This window comes from Cydia pomonella, chromosome 21, assembly GCF_033807575.1.
Source record: "Cydia pomonella isolate Wapato2018A chromosome 21, ilCydPomo1, whole genome shotgun sequence".
Taxonomy (NCBI): Eukaryota; Metazoa; Arthropoda; class Insecta; order Lepidoptera; family Tortricidae; genus Cydia; species Cydia pomonella.
In genome coordinates, this window is record NC_084723.1 from 12,225,060 (window position 1) to 12,252,765 (window position 27,706).

Consider the following 27,706-nt stretch of genomic DNA (forward strand, 5'->3'; position numbering starts at 1 on the left):
AGACGCTGGTTTACTTCAAAAAATACAAGAATACAAAAAGTGGCAAAGTGAATAGTCGTTGGGGAATTGGATAACAACGGTAAGTTTTTAAAAGCTCTGTAAACTGTCAACGTTTTGAATATAAAATTGCCATAGTGAAATTAGAACATAGAGATATTGAATAACGATTGAATTTATACATTTCATTGAGTATTTTAATTAAAAAATATGCAATATGAATGAAATTAATTATAAGAATATTTGGATACATTAAATTAAATTATATAATAAATTATTGTTTTTTAATTGCAAACATTAATTACTTAACCTAACGAGTAAAGGATCAAAAATGAGTCCATTTTTGAACGATTCGTAACAATATTTATATATTATATATCGTTGTCTAAGTACCCTCAACACAAGCCTTATTGAGCTTACTGTGGGACTTAGTCAATTTGTGTAATAATGTCCCATAACAAAAGTATTATATCTGTTTAATTTAAACTTTAATAGCTATCAATAGAATTGAAAATTATAACTGCCATATAGGCCTGCGCATGCGGTAAGGGGTTAAATAGATAATAATATAAGTAACATATAGACTACCTAGCTTACATATTATAGGAGCTTCGTCTGCCAACAAACCGCTCTGTGGTGTATTTATTTGCCTATATAGTGCAGTTTCTGTGTGTTTTATTATTGTATTTCCGCTTAATTAAAATGTGTAGAATCCAATATAAAACCTAAATCTGTATTTTGCGATAGTGTCTGAAGTGCGTGTATGTATAAAATTTCATGTTATTTCAGAATATCGTTTTACAATAACTTCGATTGTATGGCGGCGTAAATGTCTATGTAAATATTGTCGTGTGTGTCTATGCCAATACTTACATTTTTCTCGTTGGCTTCAGGTTCGTTTTCGTTTAATATTTGTAGTATTCTCCGGGAAACCCTGTCGTTCCATCGGCTTCTCTTGCGGTCCTTCCTGCGCGCGTTTGTTACTAACGTTCGCCATGTCTGAAATTAAAATAAAACAACATTGAAGATTCTACATAACAATTTATTTTGTATTGAAGGACGGATGGATAGATGAGCGGACGGACGGATGGATGGACTGAAGGATGGATGTTTGGACGAAAATCCTTTCGTCCAAACATCCATCATCATCATCCATCCGGATGAACGGACGGACTAATGGAAGAAGGATTGATACTTAGATACTTCTCAGGTATAAAGATGTGCTTAAGCGCCAGATGAAGAGCTGCAACCTTAACCCGTTTCTGTGGAAGAAGCAGGCGACCGAGCACCCTGTATGGAGATCTTTCGTCGTTAAGCAAACAAATGATTTTGAATCCCGTCAACTTTGGAACTCGATATCAGACGGGATGATCTGAAGCCGCCCACCAGCGGCTATTGCGTACAATTACGTGAATGGTGGCTTTCTTGCCCGTCGTGTGCCCGAAGAGAAGGGTCTTCGCAAATAAAATCGACTTCGCGGGCCACACGGACGTATTCAACAACAACAACGGAGCTGGAACAGTCGCCCTGGTCGGAACCGGCTGGGACAGTATACTTATACGCATTTCCATCTAGTACCTAACGCTCTTGGGCGCCACTGTAGTATCAGCATTATTTAGCCTCCTAAGGCCCAGCCATAGAATTGAAAAATCCTAAATTTGCCACTAGAATTTGAACCTATAGTGCAGGGAATACAGTTGATTTTGTTTTGTTTGAAAATTGAATGAAACAAACCAAATGCAACTCTGTTCCAATTGAATATGATTTAAATTTCATCGAACTGAATAAGTCCTATAGGTAGGACCTTGGGCCTTACGAGGTTAGGGTAGAGGTTAGTTCTAGAATAGTTACATCTGTTTTACTTTTCATTTTGCTTTCTTGTATCTTAATGCTTGTAGCTTTTTTTTTGTTTTGTTTTGGCTAAGGTTAAGAATTTTAAGAATTTTATTTAAGTTTATTTTTTAAGTTAACCTTAGTCATAGCTTTTAATTCTTAAGATGTACTAACAAAATATGGACCATGTTTGTCTGAAATAAATGCATTTTTTTTTTATTATTTAACATAAGTACAAAATGTAAGCGCGTAGTATTAGCAAGTTGTGTTTGCCTATAATTGGGTGAATACTCCGGTATTATTTTTGTGGTTATTATTTAAGTCCAATTTTATTTGTATTACACCTGTTGGCATACCTTAATAAATAACTAAAAATTCAAATATCTACACAACCGCCGCCACTCTTCGTAGTGCGGGTCATGCTCGGTGTTCATGTACCGGCACGGAAGGACGGACGGACGGATGGATGGATGGATAGTTGGATGACGATGAATGATGATGGATAATGATGGATGGATACTTACACACTTCCATCTAGTAACGCTCTTAGCAGCCACAGTTGTATCAGCGTTGTTCAAGTATCGGCACAGCCGTCGCCACTCTTCGTAGTGCGGGTCTTGCTCGGTGTTCAAGTTCAGGCACTTCGCTCGCGCGAGGGAAGGGTGGAGCTCCATGTAACGGACTAGGGCGTATATTTGAGTCGGTGTGCAACGACTGTGAAAAAAAATCTAGATCTACTATTTTTGTTGTATATTTTGTCCCGTGAGCCAAGGGACATTAGTAGCATACTTTGTTAGAATAACTTGTATACAACCACCACCACTTGGAAAAGGCACAAAAAAGGACTTGCCTTAAAATGAGGTTCGAAATAGTGAACCAGGAGAACGTAAGGATGGCAAGGAGGGACAAAAAAATGTTACCGACTACGAGGAAAGATGTAATGTGGCGAAAATTTGACAACTGAAGTACTGGCGCTGTAGGTATATATTTGACAATCCAGTTACCACAAAACTACTTTCAAACTCTAGGTTGCTTAGGTTCAAAGAACAATATTAATACTTAAACTAGAGTTGTTTATCTTTGTTGTGTTTTTAGACTATAATTGTACAAAGCTATATCTGTTAAAAAACCCCTTAACCCGTATACATATCAATATATCAATGTGGTTCAGTGAAGGAGACGGACTGAAGATCTGCGCTGCGCAATCAATTTGGAATGAACTGGCTGACGCAGCGTATGGTGAGCCCGTTCTTTTGCCGTGCATGCCTATTTTTTTTTGTTATTATATTTTGTAACCTATCTGTTTTTTTATTTTATTGTGTGGCTATAAATGGTTTCTTATTCATAATGGTTTTTAATATTTTGCACCACCGTCTAAGCGTTCGCTAGTCCCATATTTCTCTGCTGGATAACGTTAATCTATCCATCATTTGAGGTTTGCTTTTAATATGTTACGAACCGTTGTCTATGTTACAATGGTAAATCAACTTTTCTTGTCACTTCTTGCTATGGTTACGGTCTCCTGAGTCACTTTTAAAACCCTGGTTTTATGGTATATATGTTCAAACATACACATTTAAGGCAGTTTCCATAATGGGCCATCTACTTGCATATTATTAGAATGTAGTACTATACCATGTTGTATAACTATGCTACTATTGTCGCCTGGCTGACGGACGAAATAACAAAAAACAAGATCATCGACCCATAAATGTAATTAAGTAAATTTCGCCAACAAAAATAAAATATACTTACACGCTTCTATTTTTCTTAAACGCACTATCTTGCTTGTTTCCCTTTTCAAAACCTTCACTTAATTGCACAGGAGACACACTGCGTTGGTCAGGGGACATTTCACGGCTACGTTCCACAAGAGATATTTCTAGATGCCCAGGAGACTTTTGACTTTGTTTAGGACTATTTTCAGATTCTTGGTTGGCAGGGTCGTCATGAGAGGGGTCACATAGTATTAATTCGGGCTTTGTGTGTTTTGGAGATTGTAAGTAAAGGACAGGCATACTGTCGATTCGATCCGGTAGTATGTCGAATTCTTGCTCCTATAACAAATAAAATTAGAAATTGAAACTTTAAACGAAGGATTAAAAAAAAAGTAAATTGGAACGATTTTGGTGTCAAACTTCGTTTTTATGATACTTTGATAAAATTTTAAATAGAAAATTTGAATAAACACGAAATCTCAAATTGACTCGAAAGAAAATGTATGTAATCTAAGTTACAAACACCTTACTTTTTAATAACCAGATGGAGGATTTTTTTACAGAATAGGGAACTTTATCTATCGAGTATCGACCAATTATTATCGAAATCTGACGTAAAAAAATTCGACAACAAAATAAATATCAGCCAATACTGATGTAATAAAATACTCAATGTCTTTTGTTTGTAAAAAAATATTCTGTCTTACAAATTAAACCCCCTAAACCATTATACACGGCGTTCATAGGGGCCTTATTAGATAAAAATATTTTTTATTATCTCCGATATAGAGTTAATTAGTATACCTCTATCTTTGAGAAAGTAACTTAAATTAAGCTCAGGAATGCCGCATTAAAATTAAAGGAGTTAAAAAAACCACCGTGTACAATAAAAACACAGACTTTAGCAAGGGCATAGAACAAAGAAATATACACGCAAAAAAATGGGTGAATAAACTATTCCTTGTCACCTGGGTAACTTTTAAAACCCTGGCTTTATGGTATTTAAAATAACCCAATATACTTTTTATGGCAGATTAAGCCCTTTCTATAATAGGTCATCTACTAAGTAGTAGATGATCATTGTAACATCTAAGTAGAACGTACTATTACTTATAATATTTCTCCTAACTATGATACTATTGTCACCTGGCTAACGGGACAAAATAACAACAAAAGAGTTGACCCATCCACTTATATCTAAGTATATTTTTACACAAATGTCATTTTCAGTTTTTCTTAATGACGTAAGCAAATGAAGAATCAGCCAATATAATAATTACAATACTTGATAGGTATTTACAGTTTCAGTGTTTAACTCCTTGGGATTCTTCTCACAAATTTCTAGGATTTTCCGGTCTAATCCTAAAAGCGTTTCGTCAGACCATTTTTTCTTCAGAACGCTTAGTTTCAAATCTCGCCACGTCTGGAAATAACGATAAATTTGTAAACCAATGTATTAACATAAATTTGATTAAAGTGTATTCGGATGATTCTAAATCACTACCGAATGGCGAGGAATTTATTCCCAAAATCATCCATAATTGCATCTTGTCAGAGTCCGTTTTCGAAACCACCCCAAATTTAGATGTGATTTGGTGTGACCCGAATACACCTTACATGTAAAAATGTGAAATAGTTTCTAAAGTATAATAATAATATTTCAATAGATTTTTATTTACTTCACAATGTCTTCTGGGTACAACTTACTAGAGAAAGAGGGTTTATAATATAAGTAACCTTGGAGATGGCTAGAGCGAGATGGTCGATCATGTAGTCTACTAAATATAATATTTATAATAAAAAGGTAACCCACCTTTTTCCAAGAAATAGTACTTTTAGCAGTTCCTATTTTGTTCAGGTACTTGCTGAGCTGCCGCCATTCAGCATAGTGCGGGTCGCCGTCGATCGCCTCTATGTAGTTGGACGTGGCTAGAGCGGGATGGGTGCACATGTAGTCTACTAATGCGTGTTTTTGGGCGTTGGTACAGCGTCTGTGAAATAATTATCTTATTTAAATTATCCAAATGGGTGGATCAACTTTTTCTTATAACTCGACATGATTACGACTCCTGGATCACGCTTTGAAATTTTAGTGTTATCGTAAATCCAATAATTCACTACTGATGAGGTAGGTAAGCCTGTTTTATTGTAGAACAATTTATGTATACGTATTTATGAATAACCAATTAAGAAGGATTTCATAGATTGAAACTTGAAGAACTGATTCATTGCATATTTTTTCCTACTCCTGTACTTTTATTTGTCATTTATACATTTATGAACACATATAAGTATACATAATAGGCTTGACGAAAAGTATATACTCGATAGAGTATATGAGGAATACGAGGAGATTGTCAGGTTTTATAGGTTTGTTGGGAATGATGGGATTTAACTCCCTAGAGGTAAGACGCAGCTCAGCACTTCTCACTACAATCTGTAATATCTTACGCGGTGACTCTGACTGTGTCGAGTTAACAACACAAGTAGTGCGTCTGTTTGTCCCAACACCTTCTAGATTTGAGTTTCGGCCTCGTAATCGCTGTCTTTTATCTGTGCCGGGTTCCCGAACTGTGTCGCGCAGGAACGCTCCTTTTGTTCGAGCTTTACGCAGCTTGAATTCACTCCTCGCATCAGCGCCTGAATGTGATGTGTTTGCAAGTAGATGGATGTCAGTGCGTGATGAATGTCTGAGGTTCAGCGAGATGATGGATATTCGTCCCTCCTCTGTGTTATAAGTGTCACCTGTATTCTAATTAGTATTTTGATGTTTCATGTCAACTCTTTCCAATTATACATGTCTAGATTGTCTAGGTTCAATATGTAATTTCACAGTGCTTTAGTTTTAACTGTTATACTGTGTTAATTAAAATGAATAAATAAAATAAAATAAAAAAAAATAAAAATAAATAGCTTATTGTATAAATAAATAAATAATTTATATAATACGACATTATTACACAAATTGACTAAATTCCACATTAAGCTCAATAAGGCTTGTGTTGTGGGTACTTAGACAACGATATTTATAATGTATAAATATTTGTAAATACTTAAATACATAGAGTACAACCATGATTAAATTAGGATTAGGGAAAATTATATTATCTTACGCTTTTTTACGCGTTATTTTCGATGGTCTATCTTGATCTGATTGTGCATTTTCACTTTGCACCGGCGAAGAACAACCAGAGTGTTGTCCAGGAGACATTTGGTCAAAGTAGACTGCGAATGGTTGGGCGTCTAAGTCTGCCTGTAAACAATTATATTATATACATATAGATAGATCGGTTATACTTATACATAAAGAGCATAAAAATACTACCATATTTATTTCACTATATACGAATGAATCTGTTTTTTGTTGATTAATTTTCGAATACCTTAATTCATTGTAATTTTAAATTTTTGCGTTTTCATAATCACATCCTTTGATTAACCTTCCCTTAACCTTAGTAATCTAATATTAACGATAGTTTAAGTCTAATAAAAATAAGTCCCATTGGGTTACGTTGAGCGAGGTTATCCAAGCAATATTAATAGAAGCAACCGTACAAATATACTTGCAAAACTGCCTATCGTAGATTTTTTTGTAACAATGTCAGTAAAATAATCATACTTACAGTTTCCATATCAAACTCATCGTCCTGTTGTGCATCTGCTGTCTTTTTTAAGATCTGAATAATTCTCTGATTTAAATTAAAATTCCGTTCGTTACTCGGTTCTTTTTTAGCAGCTTTCTTGAGATCGCGCCATGTCTGCAAATTAATATTTCCATAAAACATTACTTTATCAAAGATTCCGAGGATACATTAGCGGACGCCACGCCCACGGGTCATCGAGAACCTTATCGGAATTCACGAAGGTTGGTATTAGGCTATCCGCGCTCGTCAATTGACGTCTAGGCGGTTGAAGGGATAAGTGGACGGCAAAGCCGTATTTTTGCCCTTAAACGACAACACGGAGAATCTTTGAATTATGTGTAATACAAATAGTTTCGCATGCGTCCTGGTGATGGTGACCTCTTTACATAAGAAGGCGTGTAAGCTTCTTTGTAATGTGTCGTTATAAGAATATTAAATAATATTAATGTTTGATTGTCTTCGGTTACCGCGATAGTAACAGTTACTCATGAAATAAAAATCTTTTAACGGATTACATATATGGGGTATAATGAAGGGACGGATTGTAAATTCATTATCTGCTATATATGTCTCCTGGGTCACGGGACTGAATAATCACAGTTTTTACTCATAAAATGTGAATTGGAGTAACTTTCTTGGGCAGGGTAATTGAAAATGACAAATATCGACGAAACTATAAGCATTGAACAATAATATATTCTGTTAAAATAAGAACCGCACCATTTCGATACTTCTCTGAGATTCCCTCTTTAGAGGCTGAGCCTAGTATGGGGATCATTGTACTGCTTATCTTGTGATGACAAATTCTTGATATAAATATATTCTTATTCTAATAATTTCTACTGTAGCAACAGTAATCAAGACACCTTGGTAAGCGTTGCAGTGGCGTAGGTGTTGCTAAAGTATCAAGTGCTTCTAGTTTAAAAGATATTTGTCGTTTGCTAAAGTACCCCGATCTGGAAGTTACCCCAACCATAGGAAATAAGTAAGCATAGTGCTCACTCCATACATCAGTTTTCTTAACAAAAGGCTTATTATTTTCGTAGTCGACATCTAGCGTCAAGTAGCGGATTTATCAGTACAGCTTCTTGACAGTAGATGTCGCGACGAACGAAAAATGTAATGCTCAACAATTATTAGCTAATATTATAACCGCATTAACAACTCCTTCTGCTTATAATATTAGTTGTAAATTGTTGAGAAATACACTTTTCGTTAATCGCGACACTCGTGACATCTAGAATCAAGTAGATGTCAACTAGGAAAATAATACGCGTTTTGTTAATAAACTGATGTAAGGAGTAAGCACTTCATGCTTACTTACTTTTCTATGCCCCAACGCACCTTACAATGTTTCTTTACTTACTCGTTTCCAAGCCATAGCGCTTTTTCTTGTAGAGCCAATTCTGTTAAGGTAATTGCTTAACCTTCGCCACTCCGCGATGTAAGGGCATTGGGTGTCCCCAGCTAGAACGAAAACAGAAATACAGTCAAGGTGACTTAACACTATCATGGATTTTGATTTTATTTGATCTGAATTGGAAAATCAAAAGTTACACTCAAGAGTAGTGAAAACGGGATCTCTTTATATTACTTATATGATAAAAATCCATACAACCATACGATTCGTTATTGTTGATCGTAAGTATAGATATTAAAATAAATATGTTATTATTGAGCAACATTCGATTGAAATAAATGAATAGTTTAAAAAACACTAGAATAACACGCTTTTTAACCTAGAAACCTGATCGTGTTCAAAGTCTATTACGTGACCTTTCTCACAAGTGCAAACACGACTATGATACGATATTCCATCATGGAATGCCAGTGCCTATCTTCCGGCTCCATCATCAGACCTTGAAACCTAATCGTGGTCAAAGTTCATTACAAGACTTTTCTAACAAACCCAAACACAGCTATGATACGATGTTCCATCATGAAGTTCCAGTTCATATCTTCCGGCTCCATCATCAGATCAGTTCGACAGTACCATATTATTGTATTGTCATCAGAACTACATACAGCTGCCAATTTTGATGATGCTACGATCCTTGGAAGATGGTTAAATTAGTTACCTTAGATTCCATTACATAGTTACATACAGGTCGACCTAATAAAAGCGTGTTAAAAACGCTTTCATATCCAAATATAAATCTGAATTTTAAATAGATATTTAGATACGTATTTTTGTCGCTCTATAACAGAAAAACGTCCGTACACGGAAAGAGATCCGGATGAAACAAAGCTGCACAGGTAGATTGTAACTTGGAAATGATACTTTTATCTTGAAATACACTCCCTAACTTGTGTTAGCGACATTTAAAAAGTGTTTTATTTAACCCACATTTCAACACTCCATTGAAGTGGGTTAAAAGTATGGGAGTACTAAGCGGTAAGGGTTTATTAGCAGTTAATACTTTTACGCGAGTACGTCGCGGGCGGTGACTAGTATTACGATAATGTAAGCAATATAAAGTAGAGATGCAATGGATATCCGGTGAATATCCGGTATCCGGCCATATTTTTACCATCCGGCCGGATACCGGATAGTAGCGTAGTATTCGGACGGATACCCGATAGGTGCTTAGTATCCGACCGGATACCGGATAGTAATTTAGCACGATGTTTATGAATAGAATATGTACTAAACACTAAAACATCTTATAAATAACAAAACAACGTTAATTTATAAGCACTCGCAACGAAAATATTAAAATACTTACGAATAAATTTATAACGTGCCGCTATTTGACTCACTGTAAGTGACTTTAGTTCACGTATCTATAAATTAATGACTGACTTGCAACCTGCAACGAACTTTGAGCAATTGCGAGGTCTGATGTAATTAATTTTTGACAAACTTTTAGACGGATATTCGGCGGCCGAATATCGAATATTCGGCGGACCCAACGGCCGGGGATCCGGTATCCGGCTACACTACTATCCGCTGCATCTCTTATATAAAGCCAAAGATATACCTGTAGATCTCGCTACTGCCAGAGCGGGATGTTTCTCCATGTAATCCACTAACGCGCATATTTGTGTGTTGGTTGAACGCCTGAAATTCATAGATTATATATATGATTTGTACTACGTACCTATAAATAAGGATGACGTTGAGTGCTCACTCCATAAATGGCTATCCTTTATGAATATTAAGTTGTATGGGAGGCATGACAATACTTATTTAAAAGAAATAAACTCGCTAAATCTTATTACTTATTAAGCTAAGCTAATATCGTATTTTATAAAGTTTTCGAAAAGATTGCGTAATATTGATTATAAATTGATTTTTTAAATATTTATGTAATTGGTTTCTCTAAGTTTACTTATTTTTCTTCAGTTGAGGTAATATAACGCTAACCGTGAAAAAAAATATGTCACAATAAATTGAATTCATTCATATCTACTTGTAACGTAATATCATGTTTTAACTTACGTTTTTGGTTTCAAACGCTGCCGATATTGTCGCAAAGGCACCACGTTTACAGCGGACACGTTGCGTTGTACAGGGGACACTTGATTTGAAGGAGCTTCGGGGCGGTCTGTTTCGGCCTGAAGCAGATATTTGACTTGCGCTGGTAAACGTAAATGTAAATCATCTTCTGCCTGTAAAATAGAAAATAACCGTACTTTAGTCACAGATCTATTGTTTGTCTTGTGACCCAGGAGATAACAGTAAGAAATTTTGTCAAAATGTTGTCATAAGCGTACAAAAATACGTAGTAAATTGTCGATCAACGTTCCGTTACAGTTTTACTATCTCGTTACCCTGGAGACAACAATGTGAAATTTCGTTAAATAAATTATTAATTATTATCATAGGTTTATACACGGATGATGCCGTTTTTAAATCTTAACCCTTGGCAAATTAAAAAAAATCCTGAGTCGCCTCGCTTCCACGGATACAGGAAAAAAATGGTCTTAGAAAAAATACAAAAAGAAGATATAAAATTAATTAGTTATCTCATAAGATACATTGGCAAGAAAAGGGTTCGTCGTAATAAGTTCGTGTCTTTTTAATGTCTTCTGATACCCAGAAGACATTATAGATTTAAGAAAGTGGGGATTGGTCGATCTGTGTAAGATTGTCCCCACATATTTTATTATTTATACCAATATATTTTTAGGGTATTTACTCACCGAAACACCACTTGTCGAATTTGTGCCTTGTGCGTGCGCTTCAATGATTTGTACGATTTTTTGTGTTACCGCCGAATTATTTTTTGAATTCGTGTTATTTCTTTCTACAGCGTTGCGTTTTAGGTCGCGCCAAGACTGAAAAAAAAACATAAATAAGATCGAAAAGTATTACTTACACATTCGGTCATAAACATTATTATCCTTTAAGATTGGTTAGCTCTTGTCACAAATTTATTTAATTTAGTAATAATAACTTTGTATGCACTATGGGTACTGACTGCCTGAAATAAAAGCCTTTTATTTATTTTATTTATTTTTATTTATGTTTGCCTAAATACGTAGGCAATAGGGCCGTTAGCTTCGCTGTGCCAGCCCCAAAAACAAAGGGCAAACTAAGACAGCGTTGGCGCAATGTCAAAGGTTTAAACGTCTGTGGGTTAGCTGAAGGTCCAGGAGATATCGAAGTCTGGTAATAAAAACCGGCCAAGAGCATGGGCCATGCTTAGTGTAGGGTTCCGTAGTAAGACTTCCGTCACAGTAGACTTGAACGGGGGCAATTAGTAAACATCATCTAGAGTTAGCAAAAGGGAATACCTTCGCGATGCTTTGTACGTCTTTGTACTATGAAGAGAAGACTTTTTGAGATAACTCAAAAACGGCTTAACAGATCATGTTCGTTATAGTTTTTATTAAAAAGTTTTTTTTTTACTAAGCTTTACTTGCACGATTTTTTTCATATTTTCTGGACCCGCTTTTTTTCCTTTTTCAGATTATTTCCGAAGATATTACTTTTATGATTTTTTTTTTTGATGATTCCTATTCTTTTTAAAAGAGATATCTCATACGATAGGGCTGAAGAAAAAAAAAACATCCCCACTTTACGAGTAGGAGTGGCACCTTAAAAAATATTTTTTTCTAGACTTATTCTACCACTTTGTTGGAGTGATTGATGTAGCTTTTTAGGACTTACGAACACCGAGTAAAGGCGTATGCGTAGGCGTTTGCAACACTGCTAGAATTGCAAGTGTTTATAGCCCGCTTTGCCCACTTATCAATGCTATAAAAAAACGTAAAATGCTAACCTGTTGCCAAGCCGCCGTCCGTTTCTCAGGCCCCATTTTATTCAAAAGCTGCCGTAGCCTCTTCCAGTCCGCGATCTTTTTGGGCGTCTGCTGGTTACCGAACGCCATGCCACTGTTCATGGCCATGCAATCCACCAAAGCGTTGATTTGATCATGGTTGCTGCGTCTGCAATTAATATTGAAAATTAAAATAATTTTATCATGGGGATTGCGCCTAGGAAAACAATAGATATTTTTCTAAACTGGCGAGAAGAAACAAAAAAATTGGAAAAAAATACTTACAATTTAGTCAACGGTTTGGGCATAGGCGAGATGCTAAGTGAACTGTCCGAACTGAAATCCGGAGTACACTCAATAGCCTCCAATCCGTTTATAGCGGAACGGTCTTCAGGCTCCAAATACTGGCTCTGGTCCTGGTCACCTGGCAATTCCTGGCCTTGGTAAGAATCTTCAGGGGTGAGGTGAATTGAAGCATGTGGCAATGTCAATGATGGAGACATTTCCTGAAAGAAATTACCTTTTTTTGATACCACGTCAGTGGCAAACAAGCTTATGACCCGGTTGATGGTAAGCGGTAACCGTAGCCTACAGACGCTCCAGAGGTGTTACATGCGCGTTGCCGACTTGTTTAGACTTAGAAGAAAGGAGAATATAATTTATTGCCACGAAAAAATGCGAAAAACAAATTACATGTAGAGCATTACACAAATACAAACATAAAACTAAATTATAATGGAAAAAGGACGGTTCCCATCGGAGTTGTAAGGTGAATTTTTGGCAGTTTCTCTCGTAATAATAAACAAATATTTGTTCCAGAGTCATTATACCCTTATCTGAGTACCCACAACACAAGACTTCTTGAGCTTACTGTGGGACTTAGTCAATCTGTGTAAGAATGTCCTTTAATATTTATTGTATAAGTATATTACCCCATTGCTTATTGGAGGTGTCTCTTGGGTCACGTTTTAAAAGTATGAAACATGTTATTTAATGAGAATGTCTATTTTATTTAGTTATGTTCTTTATTTTATGGCTTACAAAATTCCCGTGCTCCCTAGGGTGCGCGTCAGCTGAAGACATCAAGATTTCTCGAATTTTCAGAGCCGCCTCACTTGCACTTGTATTATTTTGTATAGCGACTTGTACTTCCCTTAAAGCCTTCCTTTTGAGGTCCCGCCACGTCTGAAATTTAACGACAGTGCACTTGACAGTATGTAAGTTGCCAAAATTTTTAACGTTAATGTGTGTGTGTGTGTGTGTGTGTGTGTGTGTGTGTTATTGTGTCCAACACCACACTATTTTGCCGCCTAATCATCATAGAAATATTAATGCATACTAAAAAAGACATGCTAATTTGATATTTAAACAAGGTGATATCTAGAAAGATAAGTGGGTTAATCAACTTTTTCTTGTTTTTTGCAAGAATTGCCCTTTATTTAATTAGTATTAGTTCAACTTTTGTACGTTTTAAAATGGTCAAATTGAAACAAGATCCTTAATATATATGCCAGATACGGCAGAAATAAAAATACGTCAAATTTTTATTTAAAAATTGGGTGACCCAGTGGACGAACCCTTATTTTCATACAAAAGTGTGGGACAGCTTTGTCTCCCGGTGCACTGCTCTTAAACAAGTTATAAAATATAAAATCATGATAAAAAATATTGCATTATGTAGCTTTTTTATCTGTTTTTATATAATAAGAAAAAAATAATTACATAAAATCCGATTTTTTTTTTAATCACTTTTAGTCAAAGTAGGTCAAATTTTGCTAACAATAAAAAGTTGATTCAGCTAACTATGAAATCAACTAATCCCAAAAAAAATAAAAGAGTACGAGAGAGATCCTATAAATAGTTGACTAAAATAATCCAGCCCATCACATTGACACACTTTTTTCATTTTACAAATTCGTAAAAAAAATCACCACTTCTAGGAAGAAAAAACGAACTTTCGTAGTCCTAATAAATAAATCAATAATAAGTATAGGAGCACTGTCAGGTTTTCAAACTTACAACTTTCCATTTCTCCACAGTTTTGACTGACCCATTCCGGTTAAGAGTCTCAGCCAAGCGAAACCACTCTGTCTCCGCAGTGTGCGGATCGTACTCGTATCTGGCAAGTTGACGGTGGTCCCACATGTAGTCTATCAGCGCCATCTTCTGGGCCACTGTGCAACGACTGAAATAATTATCAAAGACATTAGTAATTGCCAAAAACACAATTGAAAACTTAAAGTGCCCATACGAGTAATACATTCAAAATTTGCCAGTAACATTTAAACATTTTAAACATATAATATAACATAGAAATCCAGTTTATTCTGTATTGTTTCTCTATACCACATCGGTGGCAAACAAGCTTACGGCCCGCCTGATGGTAAGCAGTCACCGTAGCCTATGGACGCCTGAAACTATTACATGCGCTTTGCCAACCCTGTAGTCCTTTATTGAGGATGCAACTCTACATAGTTAGTTCAAAGTATCACTTTACTAAGAAAGGTGTCAAACCACAAGTAACTAACTTGTGGCTTAAACGACGACAACAACGCCAAATTATAGAAGATAAACATCTTTAAAAAATCTTAAAGTTAGTCTGGAAAATGTGGCCCAGGAGACAAACAACAATGGGTTTACAAATTTCACTAATCTATCAAATACAATTTGTTACAGTGTTGTACAGAAAAAAACACTAACATAGTTACAAAATGTGTCTCTTGGATCTCTATAATTAAAATAAGTTTTAGTTTATTTTACAGTCGAAAATTTAGCATTAAAGTTTAAAAATTATCATGTTACTGATTGTACCAATATAATTATATTATAATACAACAATTAAGTTTTAATATAAATTATATGTTACTGTATAAGTATTTTTATCACTTATCTCTGTTGATAAGATATTAGTGACATACACTCCAATATACTTATCAAACGTATGGTGATAAGCGATAAAAACGCGACATTGTGCTCAGTGAATAACATAAAGAGGGCCATATGACTGCTCATAGACAATTTTGGAACTCATCTTGGAAAACATTTTCTTATCTTTCCTGTAATTTACCTATGTTGAACAAATGAGGCACCATTAATTTATTATGTAAGACTTGACGTTTGAACTCATCTTATTTTTTCTAACATTTTTATGTTTAAAATAATACTACCACACTCTATGCTCTCGGTACACCGAGAGCTCTGGCTTCTGGCTCCTAGTATAAAATTAGTAGACAAGATCGCCTATAGACGATTTGATCAAAATTAGTTTAGAGACGATTCAGCTGAGTGAGCCTTCCTGGTCTCAAGCGTCCCTCCCTATTCGGTTCGGAGGTTCAGGAATTCGCAAAATTTCCAGTGTGGCTTCCCCAGCCTTTTTGGCATCCACTAATAGCACGTCTGGTCTCATAGAAAATATCTTAAGGGCTTTGCCCACAAACTATGAGGTGCGGGCTTTGAGGATGCTAAAAATGCTTTTAAAATTGCTTGCCCGGGCAAACAATTTCCAGACAACCCAAAATCACAAAGGAGCTGGGATAATATTTACTGTGATTTAACTTACAATACTCTTCTAATCAACTGTACTGGTCCAGATCACGCGAGGCTTTTGGCGGTCGGAGCCTGGGAAGCCGGCTACTGGCTACATGCCCATCCTTCACCTAATACTGGTACTTTCCTGAATCCGACCTCCCTAAGACTGGTGACTGGTTTGCGACTCGGGGTTTCAGTATGTACGCCACATATATGCTCTTGTGGCGCAGACGTGGACCGACTGCAACACCATGGATTATCTTGTCAAAAAAGTGCAGGTCGTTTTTCAAGATATGCGTCGCTTAATGACATAATCCGTCGATCTCTTGCCACCGTCAATGTGCCTGCTCTTCTTGAGCCGACTGGCATTATCAGGGATGATGGCAAGAGGCCTAATGGAGTGTCCTCGGTTCCTCGGAGCTAGGGACGGATGTTAGTGTGGGATGCTACCTGCGTAGACACACTGGCACCGTCCCACCTCCAACGGACTAATGTAAAAGCGGGCGCAGCACGGAAAGCGCCGAAATTTTGAAACGTAATAAATATAAGAGCCTTGGTAGAGAGTACCATTTTGTACCATTCGGCGTTGAAACTCTACGTCCATGGGGTCCCAGTACATACAAGTTTTTTGGAGAGGTCGCGAAGCGTCTGGTTGACGTAACTGGTGACCGAAGAGCTGGGGGCTTTCTCGCACAACATATCAGTATTGCGATACAACGAGGAAATGCCGCCAGCATCCTTGGTACAATGCCTCAAGGGCCTATTTTAGATGTAAGCTAGTTATAGTCTTCTTCTTCTTTAGCCCTTCTCTACCCTTCGGGTGTAGGCCTCCTTCATTTTATGCCACTCGTCACGGTTCTGTGCGACCTGGAGCCACTTCTTCCCCGCCGTCCTTTTGATGTCGTCGTCCCAACGCATCTGGGGTCTACTTTGAGGACGTTCCTCCCACCATGGTCGCCACTCCAGTAGACGTTTGCTCCACGAATCGGTTTTTCGTGCTATATGAGCAGCCAGTGCCGGATTAACCCTTAAGCAAAATAAGCACTTGCTTAGGGCACCACGTCTAGGGGGGCACCAAAATCGGAGGAAAAAAAACGCGCAGGCTGCATCAGCATCACAGTCGTAGTGGAGTATGTACGGTTGGTGCCCTAAGTAGATACTAGTTGTATAGAAAAGTGGATACTTATGTTATGTTCGGGAACAGACTGACGAAACCAAACTTTTTGATACGTGTGCGAGTACCCATCTAATAACGAAGGGTCGTAAGAGTAAGAGAGCGAGCACACGTAAGCACGTCTCCAACGTAGGCCTTTGATTTAACCTTACGCCGAAGCCCTCAAAGCTCATGGCCAAAAAATCTTGCCGACGAGCTTGTGGCCAGCCGATGTTTTGGACGTAGGTTTGGATACAAAAGTCGATCTTCTGCCTCACTTTCACTTGGACATGGAGCCCATGGATCGAAATCCAAACTTTCCTCTCTCGCAGCTGCGCCTTCTGCCTTGCTCACACCTCGCCATTGGTCAATTCCAAGCTCTGCTTTCTTCCAGCTCGACCTTTGGCCTCATTCGTAAGCGCCGATCGAACGCTCCGCGCGTTCAGCCTTATAAAAAGCTCAGCCTTAGACTTTGCCTTTAAATACATTGATTTGAACTTTCACGATTAAGGCCAATCAAATTAGATCCAAAAATAGGGTTTTGAGGAATTAATTCCCAGCAAGCTGGAAATCGTTTTAATATGAATCTAAATGCGTGTAATTCGAGTTTGCTTCATCCCAGGAGGTGTGTATAAATTTTGGGTTCCTTAGAGGAGATAAATTTTTCCTTACCCACCATCAATTACAGTGGCACTACCAGCAAGGTTTGGTGACTCAGACACTAGTAAGACGGCGTTTTCGGATTTCACCAAAAATAAAGAAATTAAAAATGGCGGCAATTTTTTATTACAATTTAGACTACGAATATAAATTGAGGTACCTTTCGGATCCTCAGATATAAATTTTAATTATATCATGATTAGAACAAATTTTTCGTGCCGTTTTACAAGCAAAAAAATGAAAAAGAGGAAAAATGTATGCACACCTTCTCGGATGGAGCAAACTGGGATTACACGCATTTTTAGGTCCAAATGAAGATATTGAAAAGATTACCAGCTCGATGGGAATTAATTCTTCGAAAAAATCTAATTTGATAGGACAATCAAATTAGATTTTTTGTGACACATTATTATTCAAGAAAATGGGACTCAAACACGTTTAATTAAGTTCTAAAATTATTTTCAACGTTATAAAGATGATGATGTCAACTTGGCCCAGTCTTCTCCGAGACCATGGGGACAACGCCGGCCTTGAAACGTCGGGTTAGAGGTAATTTTATAACTTACTGGATTAAGCCCCGTTTTCGGAAACAATTATTTGCTATTTAAGACCCTTGTGGCCATTTTGTCAGAACCAAGTCCCTACTGAATCTCAGCCTTTGTCCTCACATGAATGAGCTTCGCAGGAAAGCTAGAGCTTTCCTAGAGCGTTGCAAAACTCTGTGCGGAGCCCGGGCTACACTTCCACATTGGTTGGCTCAGCTCAGCTCTTACGAGCCTTATGCGCAGCACGGTCTTCAAATTAACTTGCTTATATGGCCAAGTGCATTGTTTTTTCCAAAGTCTGCTCTAATTATAATCAAAATACACTGTTTCTAAACTTTCGGGTTACTCTTGGGCAGGGGTACCAATAAGTCATGTTACGAGTACCTTGTGAACCAAACCAGGTTTTAATCGCATAGTAAAGCACACAATAATAGATATTAGGTAATTTCGGTTATTTTGTTTGGGCCAACTTTGACAAAGGTGACATTCCGATGGCGACTGCAGCAGCATTATCTACTGTTGCAACATTACTGCTGCAGTACTGTTAATTTCCGTGTTATAATAATGTGACGGATTGAAAATTCTATTCTCAGCAGTAATGCGGCAATAAACGTCACTCAATTTACCAAGAAAATTCAATGTAATCTTGATGCGGGGGCACCACGGTCTAGAAATGCTTAGGGCATCAAAATATCTTAATCCGGCACTGTGAGCAGCCCATTCCCACTTCAGTCTGGCTACGCGTTTTACAACATCGGTGACCTTTATTCTTTATATTCTTTATTCTGTATTCAGGCAAACACAAAGTATAAGTTTACAGCTACAGCCAAGGCACTTATACTGTTAATACATATGTAGTCAGAACATAAAATTAGTAAACTTGTATTACACACATTATACATTTTTGGAACTATCTCTAGAATTAAACATACATATAATGTATTACTAAGTTACATATGGATTAAAAAAAAAAATTGCTCTTCTGTCTCAGCCACTAATTCGTTTTACGGTCTCTCAATGTGATCCCAACTAGTTTTCTCTCTAGCGCCCGTTGGACAATGCTTAACTTATGTAGTATGTCCTCGGTGAAGACCCAGGTTTCAGCTCCATAAGTGAGAACTGGCAGGATACATTGGTCAAATATGCGGGCTTTTTGTTTGGCCTTAAATTTCATTTTGAAGGCAAACTCTAAATTCGAATAAGCTGCCCAGGCTAGTCGTACGCGTCTGTTGATCTCATTGGTTTGGTTCCTCTTCCCGGTCACTATCTCTTGTCCCAAATATACATATTTATCGACAGTTTCGATGGCGGTATTGTCAACTGTGATATTCACCTTGACTTCCGTATTTCATAACTTTTGTCTTGTCTAGATTCATTTCCAGGCCACACCGTATGGAAGCATCACTGAGTTCTTGGATCATGCATTGAAGTTCAGCAGGGTCATTTGCCAATAAAACAATGCCGTCAGCAAACTGTGCAAGTTATTTAAGTGACAACCCAATATATTCAATCCACGATTTTCCCAGTTGAGGCTTTTTAAGATATCCTCTATCTATCTAGTTATAGTATTCATCTGTATATATCCATTATGTATATTGTTATTGTAATTTGTGATTATTTTATTATAACAATTATGACATTTAATTTTGGGTAATATTTCGATATTGGTGTATACATTAAAATTATTGTACTTGTTAAAATGCCTTCTCTGGTAGAACATAAGACACGCTTTTTTAATGTTATCATCTAATGTACTTTACCTATGTTCTTGCAATAAAATATTGATTGTTTGAATGCTAATGCTACATAATGTTGTAGTCTCAGTTTACTAGTATAAAAAGCCAAAATCCTCTATGGCAGTGGTTCCTAATCTGGGGGTAATTACCCCCAACGGGGTAAAACTGGTATTTTACGGTGGTGATAAACTAATCAAAGAAAACAAAGATCTATAAGACATAATATTTATAATTATGGAGGAAGGGTAAAATGAAGTTCCCAAGTTAGTCAAAGGGTTGACAGTACTGAAAAGGTTAGGTACCACTGCTCTATAGGTAGTACTTACTGTAAACAATATTGATTAGTGTGTTGAATCTATCCCTGAACCTACTTTGATAGAACAAAGTGTGAAAGTGCTACTATATAAGTCATATTATTGAACTTAACGTTTATGGCCACACTTTGGCAATGTATTCTGTGCAGAGTGTTATTAAAAGTTATTTAAAAACAAATGAAATTGTGTATGAGAAAGTTGGTAATTGTGCTGTATTTAGGATGCTTTCACATAATTCAATAAAAGTATGCATTTTGTATTAGAAAATAAGATGGTAAAAAACGTAACCTATATTCCACTTTAATAACTTTGTATTAAACTCAAGACGACTTACATTTTTGGAAGCATCCTGTGATTCCTGGGCTTCATTGTGCATTTGGCCTGTTATATTTATTGATACAAAAATTCGGGTCTCTGGTTACACCAGCTTCGTTTAAAACGGGATAGCTTTATTGTTTATCAATATCTTCACCATAAATCATTTTGTTATCTGAATATCCATCAAATGAAATGAAATGTCAGTAACTACACTAATGACATGATTTTCGAACTCTAGGGTAAGGTTAACCGTCTAAATAATATTGGTTATATGACTCGTCACTTTGATTTGGAGCAGTTAACATTTTCTTTTTCACTAGATTATAGTCCGTAATGTACCCAGAGTTTTAAACAGCGTTATATGAATTTGTTACAAAAAAAAATTGTGAATAAGAAAATCTTGCAGTAAATATCATGAAAATTCTTGGCATTAGTTTTATACAAATTGAGGGCATAAAGAACTCCAGCCAATAAATAATTATTAGTAACTCTGAACTACAGTGTACCGTTTGGATTCATGTTTTTGATGCCACATAAATGACATTGACAGAACTTTATTGTAGCTTTTGGCGCCGCTTACCTCTGAATTTGAATTTTGTTGAGTTGATGTAATGATTATTATTATTTATACCTAAGCAATAGGTATACATACAATTTTATTATCAGCGTCATAGTTGCACTAGCAATCAGATAAGGGATAATTACAACCTAACGGAAAAAACATTTAAATAGTAATAAGTACTTTTTTCAGTAACTTCGTGACTGTGTTAATATTTATAGTTTTTTATTAGTTGTATCAGTGGCACTGTTGGAGTTTACTCAAGATGAGAATAATTTTGCTATCAGGTATTTTAAGGTAAGAAAGTCTAAATAACAACACACTTAACGCTTAAATTAAAAAAAAAATATACCTATTATATTTTCAATTTAATATTTGTGGCCAATTCTGGGGATTAGTTGTGAAGCGGACCCCAGGCTCCCATGAGCCGTGGTAAAATGCCAGGACAACGCGAGGAAGAAGAAGAAGAATATTTGTGACCTAAAACTATAATAAATCAGGAGAATTTATCCATACCTAAGTTGGCCATCTATAGAGATGATTTTATTTAATTTTCCTCACTTATATAAGCGAGCTTATAATACAATTCCCGATTTAGCGAGCATATATGCTAACTCCCGATTTAGCGAGCATATATGCTAACTCCCGATTTAGCGAGCATATATAATATGCTCACTCCCTATTTAGCGAACATATAAGCTAAATCCCGATTTAGCGAGCATATATGCTCACTCCCGATTTAGTGAGCATATATGCTCACTAAATCGGGAGTCATAGAGATCAATGGAAGGAGCTATGCCTAGCAATGGGACACCAAGATAGGCTGTTAAATATACTATTTTATATTTAGAATACTGTATTTTGTAACTTCTTAGCTTCTCAGTAGCCGTGCTAGGGTTCTCGGATCACAGTGTGCGGAGATTTAAAGATGGCTTCCTATTCGGGGCAGCAACTTCTGCATACCAGGTGGAAGGGGCTTGGAATGAAGATGGTAAGCCTTATTTAAGCTGACTCTGCACTGACTTCGTGGAATAATTTGTATGAGTATGATAAACTTCATGGAACGGAATGAGTGTTAATAATATTAATACATATTTTGTGGCCAGGTCATAGATCATTTCATGAAATGCCATCGTAAAATTGATCGTTTCGTGATTGGTTAGATAAGGTTTGACTTTTTCATGATGTGGCCAACCGATAATTTCGTTAAATGATTGCCACATCATATCATATACATAATACACATGGATCATGAGAATGGTGTAACATAATATATATATATATACATAATTAACCCTAGATATAATAATTTGTCACTTTCACGCACTGTAACATTGATTTTGTAAGTTTTATAAAAAGTTGAGTTTTTTCAACTCACACACCCTCAAAACAGCCTCGTGTTTTTCTTCTTTATTGATTACTAGTTAGTAATAGTTGTATATTTTTATCTAATTTTCAGGTAGAGGACAGTCAGTATGGGACCACCACATCCACATTCTTGAGGGCCAGCAGCCGGCGCCTGGAGACGTGGCCTGCGACTCCTATCACAACTACAAGAGGGATGTGGAGATGCTGAGGGAGCTAGGGGTGGATGTTTATAGGTTTTCTATATCCTGGTCTAGGGTATTGCCTAGAGGTAAGAATAGTACATTGTGCAACGAGGGTAAGTGAAATATTGCAAACGAGGGTGTTCATTCGCGACAGCTTCAGGCTGGAGTGAATTAAAGACTCGAGTCTTAATCCCGGAGTTACATACAATGTATTTCATCACACTTGAGAACAAAAAACTAAATTTTAAGCGAATTTTTCTTAAATACGATTACATTCCTAATATTCGTCCGCCATATTGTCATTTAGGTATCCTGCCTCCCGCTTGAACCCCTGCTCGAGTGAATTTCTTAACTAGCAGCGGCATCTATCGCGCCACTCTAGTACCAATGTCGCCCGGCTGCCAGCGCTCATCTACATTGTTCTAATTATTAAATTATGCAGCAGTGTATTATCAATATTATCATTGAATAATTCCGAGATATGGCCCTACGATTAACATTAAGAAAGGTTGATGGTTAACTGATGAACAAGTCATCCTAATTTATGTAATTTTTCAGGTTTCAACAGCGTAATAAACGAGCCAGGCCTCCAATACTACGACAATCTAATAGACGAACTACTAAAATACAACATTCAGCCCATGGTCACTATATACCACATGGATATACCATTGAACCTGCAAGATTTGGGGGAGTGGTCTAACCCCTTCTCTGTTATGTGGTTTGAGGACTATGCTAGGGTAATATTTGACCGATATGCTAGTAAGGTAATTTTTTATAATTTAGCCGATTTGTATGTAATTATGTATAGTGGCCGCCATCTTGAATCAGAAACCCGAAAACCTTGAAAACGAATCCCTTGATGACTTTTACCCGAGTGTGTTCGAATGTCACTGATCTTTTATACCGCGTCTTTGGCAAACATTTCATATAAGTAGTTCATATGGTAAGTGGTTACCGTAGCCAATGACGATTTCAGGACTACACGAATGGAATAAACAAGACAATTTTTGATACAATTTGATATACGTCAAAGTTCTAACAATCCCAAAACACAATAAGGATTGCGTCGTTTTATCACAGAGTTCCTTTGGCCACCTCCTATGTCCATTATCAGATCAGCTTGATTCAATAGTATAGTAATAAATAAATAAAATAAAAATAGCCTTTATTATTGAAGTTTTTACATTTGTAAGTATATTTATTTATCATTTCCATCGGCAACTCCAACTCGTCCCTTGACGAAGGCCTCTTCCAAAGTCTTCCATTCTGGTCTATTTCTTGCAACACTTCATCCAAGCTTTTCCTCCAGTCTTTCTTAGGTCGTTGGACCATCTGTACTGTTGTGGCCCGCTTTTTCTGGTGTTATATCTTGGGCACCAGCACTCCACAAGTTCTCTAGTCCATTTATCTTTGTAATAGTATAGTAATATATCGCATTTGTCACTCAACTTTACCGATTCTAATGAAATTTTGTGAGCAGGTTCAGTTATTAAATATAATTTTTTGTACGATTCAGTTTTTGGATTTTTTTCAAAATGGCGGGAGTAGCTTCACATTTATTGAGTTGTAAGCTTGGAGGATTTGTCGTAAGCTATGCTCGCGAGGTCTACAGCTCACAAATAGACACTAGTTTAAAGTTTTAACCGTACAATGTCTGATTAAAACTTTTTTAAAGGTAAAATACTGGATCACCATGAACCAACCAAGCACCGTGTGTGAGTTGGCATACAAATCGAACCATTGGCCTAAAAGCATAAATGGCATTACAGATTACGTGTGCGCTAAGCATGTGCTTCTAGCCCACGCTAGAACATATAGACTGTATGACAAGGAGTATAAGACTAAATATGGAGGTAACTCTATTTATTGTTTTATTTTAAAGCTCCCGTTTAAAATATAACATTATTTTAACATTACTCACGTATTTTAAGTCGAATAAACGTTTCGATTAGAGTTGGTAGGAACTCAAGTCTTTTTAGTCTGAATTTGAAGAACTCTACTCGTTTTTACGAAACTCGACGCTTTAAAGACTTCCGAGTCTTTTAAGTTCCGAGGCGAGTCATTTATTGAGTCTTTTTTAAGAGAATTCAAAAGGACTCGAGCCTCCGAATAAAGACTCCGTCAACAATTTCATAGGCTAAATAAAAGTAAAGAAATGATACGTTATTGTATTATTCGTGTGCGTAATCCATGAATATTATTGAAAGGCAAAGCATGTCGAAATTTTACAAACAATAAAATTTAGAGTTCTTTGAAAAGGTCGCAACTCCGTACAAAAGTCTCGAGTCTAACAAGTTGAAAAGAACTCGAGTTTACACTTAATATGTGAGTCTGAAAAACTGGGCTATAACCGAGAAAATCGAAGTTCGTCAATTGCGGGCATTTATCGCTGTCACTCTAATTACGTCTTAGTGAGAGTAAAAGAGAAAGATCCTCGCAATTTGCGAATTTCCGTTTTCGCGGTAGACCCCCTGAGTCGAGTCTCAAAGCAGAGGACTCAAAGAACTCGAGTCTTAACCAACACTTAGTTTCTATCCAATTTTCGAGGATCTAACTTCACGTACGAAGCACCGACTACATGCATTCGTTTATATAGCATTAGAAAGAAAAGTGATCTTGACGGGTCTTTTTTATTAAAAATCTAATATGTAACAATTATAAATTAATTTCTATACATTCTATTGCTTTCATGAGACAATTTTATTAAAAGCGTTTTTCAATAATGTTTTATATAATTCGTCAAGATTGTTTAACTAAAAAGAGCGACTAAGAGCGTACTTCCATCTTCAATGCCGGCAACGCACTTGCAACCCGTCTGGTGTTGCAGGTGTCCATTGGCGGCGGTAATCGCTTACCATTAGGTGATCCGTCTGCTGGTTTGCCTCCTGTATCCTAAACACTTGACTTGCTTTATTTAAATAGCAATAACTCATTTTAAATAATATTTTAACACCTTAACGCACGTTCGCTCGCTCACCATTCAAATCGTTCTCCCCGTCCCTTTCTTCCTTCTCTCTCCCTTACGTTCCGTTTCACGCTATCCTCTTACGTTCCATTCCTACACAAATATGTAAGTATATTACAATATGTAACTGCACTAGCCTACCTATACGTTCCTTCCACCTTCCACCTGATGATTCATTCTTTGATACCTATATTCAGGGTCTATCGGGATATCCATAGCTGTGAACTGGGTGGAACCCGTCAACAACAGTACTGAAAACGTCGAGGCTGCTGAGATTTACAGAGAGTTCTTGGTACGTAGTTATCTGATAAACTAAAATAGATGTTATATCTAAAAGAAAACGCGACAAACTAAACCCCCCGGTAGCCCGCGTAGCCAACATGCCAATCGATAAACCCTCCGAAGCGTAGCGTAGTCATCTCTCCCTATCTATATTTCGGTTTTCGCATTCGGTTTTTGAATATCCATCAAATGAAATGTCAGTAACTAGTGACATGATTTTAGAACTCTAGGCTAAGATTAACCGTCTAAATAATATCGCTTTAACATTTTCTATTTCGCTAGATTACAGTCCGAAATGTAACCTACCGCAAAAACCGAAATTCGCAAATAGCTGGGATCTTTCTCTTTTACTCACAGTAAGACGTAATTAAGTAGATAGATAATCCGTTTATTTGTTTGCCACAATACACACAGGAAATACAATTAATAAAATGACAAAAAAAAAACAGAATACAAAATCATACGAGAGAAATACACATTTATACAAAATAGAAGTAGAAAGAAAAAAAATAAGTACATTGAAATAATACTGTTACTAAATTGACGAACTTCGATTTTCTCGGTAGAGCCCCGGCCTGAAAGTGTGGATGTTATTGGCACTTCAGGGGGCCTACCGCGAAAACCGAAATTCGCAAATTGCGGGGATCTTTCTCTTTTACTCTCACTAAGACGTAATTAGAGTGACAGAGAAAAATGCCCGCAATTGATGAATTACGATTTTCCCGGTAGCCGCCCAGGAGCCCATTTCTGGAACGGTATTAGACTAATATTATAAGTCCACGAACTGTCAAGTCGTATGGGTTACCATGACAACACACTAACAATATTAGACTGCAGTGGTCAGTAAAAGTGTGATATATTATGATGATGGTGATTTTAAAAGAAGACACTATATATGGTTGAAATGATATCGTGTCCGAATGCTGTTATACTTCTATAAATGGTATATTTCGGTTTCAGTATGGCATGTACCTTGACCCGATCTGGTCCAAAAATGGAGACTTTCCCAAACTGGTAAAGGATAGGGTGGCCAAGAGAAGCAAGGAGCAGGGATTCTTCATATCTAGACTGCCTTCGCTTACGAAAGACGAAATCAAGCTTATAAAAGGTAAATAATCTTAAAAAGTAAATATTGGTGGCGGCGGTGACGTCCGACTTTCAATCCGGAGCTCACGGGTTCAAATCCTGGCTGGTACTGGTCGCACCAATGAGTTTTTCGGAACTTATGTACAGTATATCATTTGATATTGACCATTAGGTAGGTAGCTTTTCGGTAAAGGGAGACATCGTAAGGAAACCTGCATACTTCTGCTTGTCCAACGTCGAAGACGGTTTAATTTGTCCCAGACCACAGAGCAACGTAGGCCTTCGTGCATATGCATAAAGTTCAATTTCAGTTTTGACTCTTCGGTGACGTGGCGTCCGAGTGACAGCTTTTGTGTTTGACGCGGCGTCGAGAAGGTTAAAGAAATCTTGACCGGAGCCGGAGCCTAGGAGTGTTCCTTTTCGCCTACTAATTGTCATGCAGTTTGGCGTAGCTTTGAATATTGTATGTTAAGGTTTTTGTGTAAATAAAGAAAAAAAAAAGAAGTCCGCATTCGAAATGGTTCCCAGCAGCAGCCGCGGCGCACTACGAACGAGCTGAACTGCACATACGCCCTCTGGTGTTGCAGGTG

At 36.9% G+C, this 27,706-nt stretch overlaps 2 protein-coding genes across 4 annotated transcripts in view; one reads left to right on the plus strand and one right to left on the minus strand.

The window, feature by feature from the left end:
• Window positions 1-27,706, minus strand: part of LOC133529757 (uncharacterized) — a 65,919-nt gene that overhangs the window by 12,731 nt on the left and 25,482 nt on the right. For 2 of the 3 annotated variants that reach the window (XM_061867558.1, XM_061867557.1), the window contains exons 1-16: window positions 20,688-20,929; window positions 14,437-14,602; window positions 13,459-13,602; window positions 12,703-12,923; window positions 12,421-12,586; window positions 11,339-11,473; window positions 10,635-10,804; window positions 10,174-10,253; window positions 8,559-8,659; window positions 7,172-7,306; window positions 6,662-6,801; window positions 5,362-5,539; window positions 4,849-4,971; window positions 3,586-3,887; window positions 2,355-2,544; window positions 871-996 (exon numbers count right to left, since the gene is read on the minus strand). In XM_061867558.1, the coding sequence (XP_061723542.1) occupies window positions 871-996; window positions 2,355-2,544; window positions 3,586-3,887; window positions 4,849-4,971; window positions 5,362-5,539; window positions 6,662-6,801; window positions 7,172-7,306; window positions 8,559-8,659; window positions 10,174-10,253; window positions 10,635-10,804; window positions 11,339-11,473; window positions 12,421-12,586; window positions 12,703-12,923; window positions 13,459-13,602; window positions 14,437-14,602; window positions 20,688-20,722 (2,412 nt within the window). In that variant the 5' untranslated portion in view covers window positions 20,723-20,929. Of the gene's footprint in view, window positions 1-870; window positions 997-2,354; window positions 2,545-3,585; window positions 3,888-4,848; window positions 4,972-5,361; window positions 5,540-6,661; window positions 6,802-7,171; window positions 7,307-8,558; window positions 8,660-10,173; window positions 10,254-10,634; window positions 10,805-11,338; window positions 11,474-12,420; window positions 12,587-12,702; window positions 12,924-13,458; window positions 13,603-14,436; window positions 14,603-20,687; window positions 20,930-27,706 lie in introns of those variants that run through there. The other variant, XM_061867559.1, reaches the window with a different exon arrangement.
• Window positions 21,344-27,706, plus strand: part of LOC133529904 (lactase/phlorizin hydrolase-like) — a 28,359-nt gene continuing 21,996 nt past the window's right edge. The window contains exons 1-7 of the mRNA XM_061867705.1: window positions 21,344-21,527; window positions 22,106-22,221; window positions 22,690-22,866; window positions 23,339-23,547; window positions 24,459-24,636; window positions 25,946-26,040; window positions 26,991-27,138. Coding sequence (XP_061723689.1) covers window positions 21,496-21,527; window positions 22,106-22,221; window positions 22,690-22,866; window positions 23,339-23,547; window positions 24,459-24,636; window positions 25,946-26,040; window positions 26,991-27,138 — 955 coding nt within the window. The 5' untranslated portion in view covers window positions 21,344-21,495. The remainder of the gene's footprint in view (window positions 21,528-22,105; window positions 22,222-22,689; window positions 22,867-23,338; window positions 23,548-24,458; window positions 24,637-25,945; window positions 26,041-26,990; window positions 27,139-27,706) is intronic.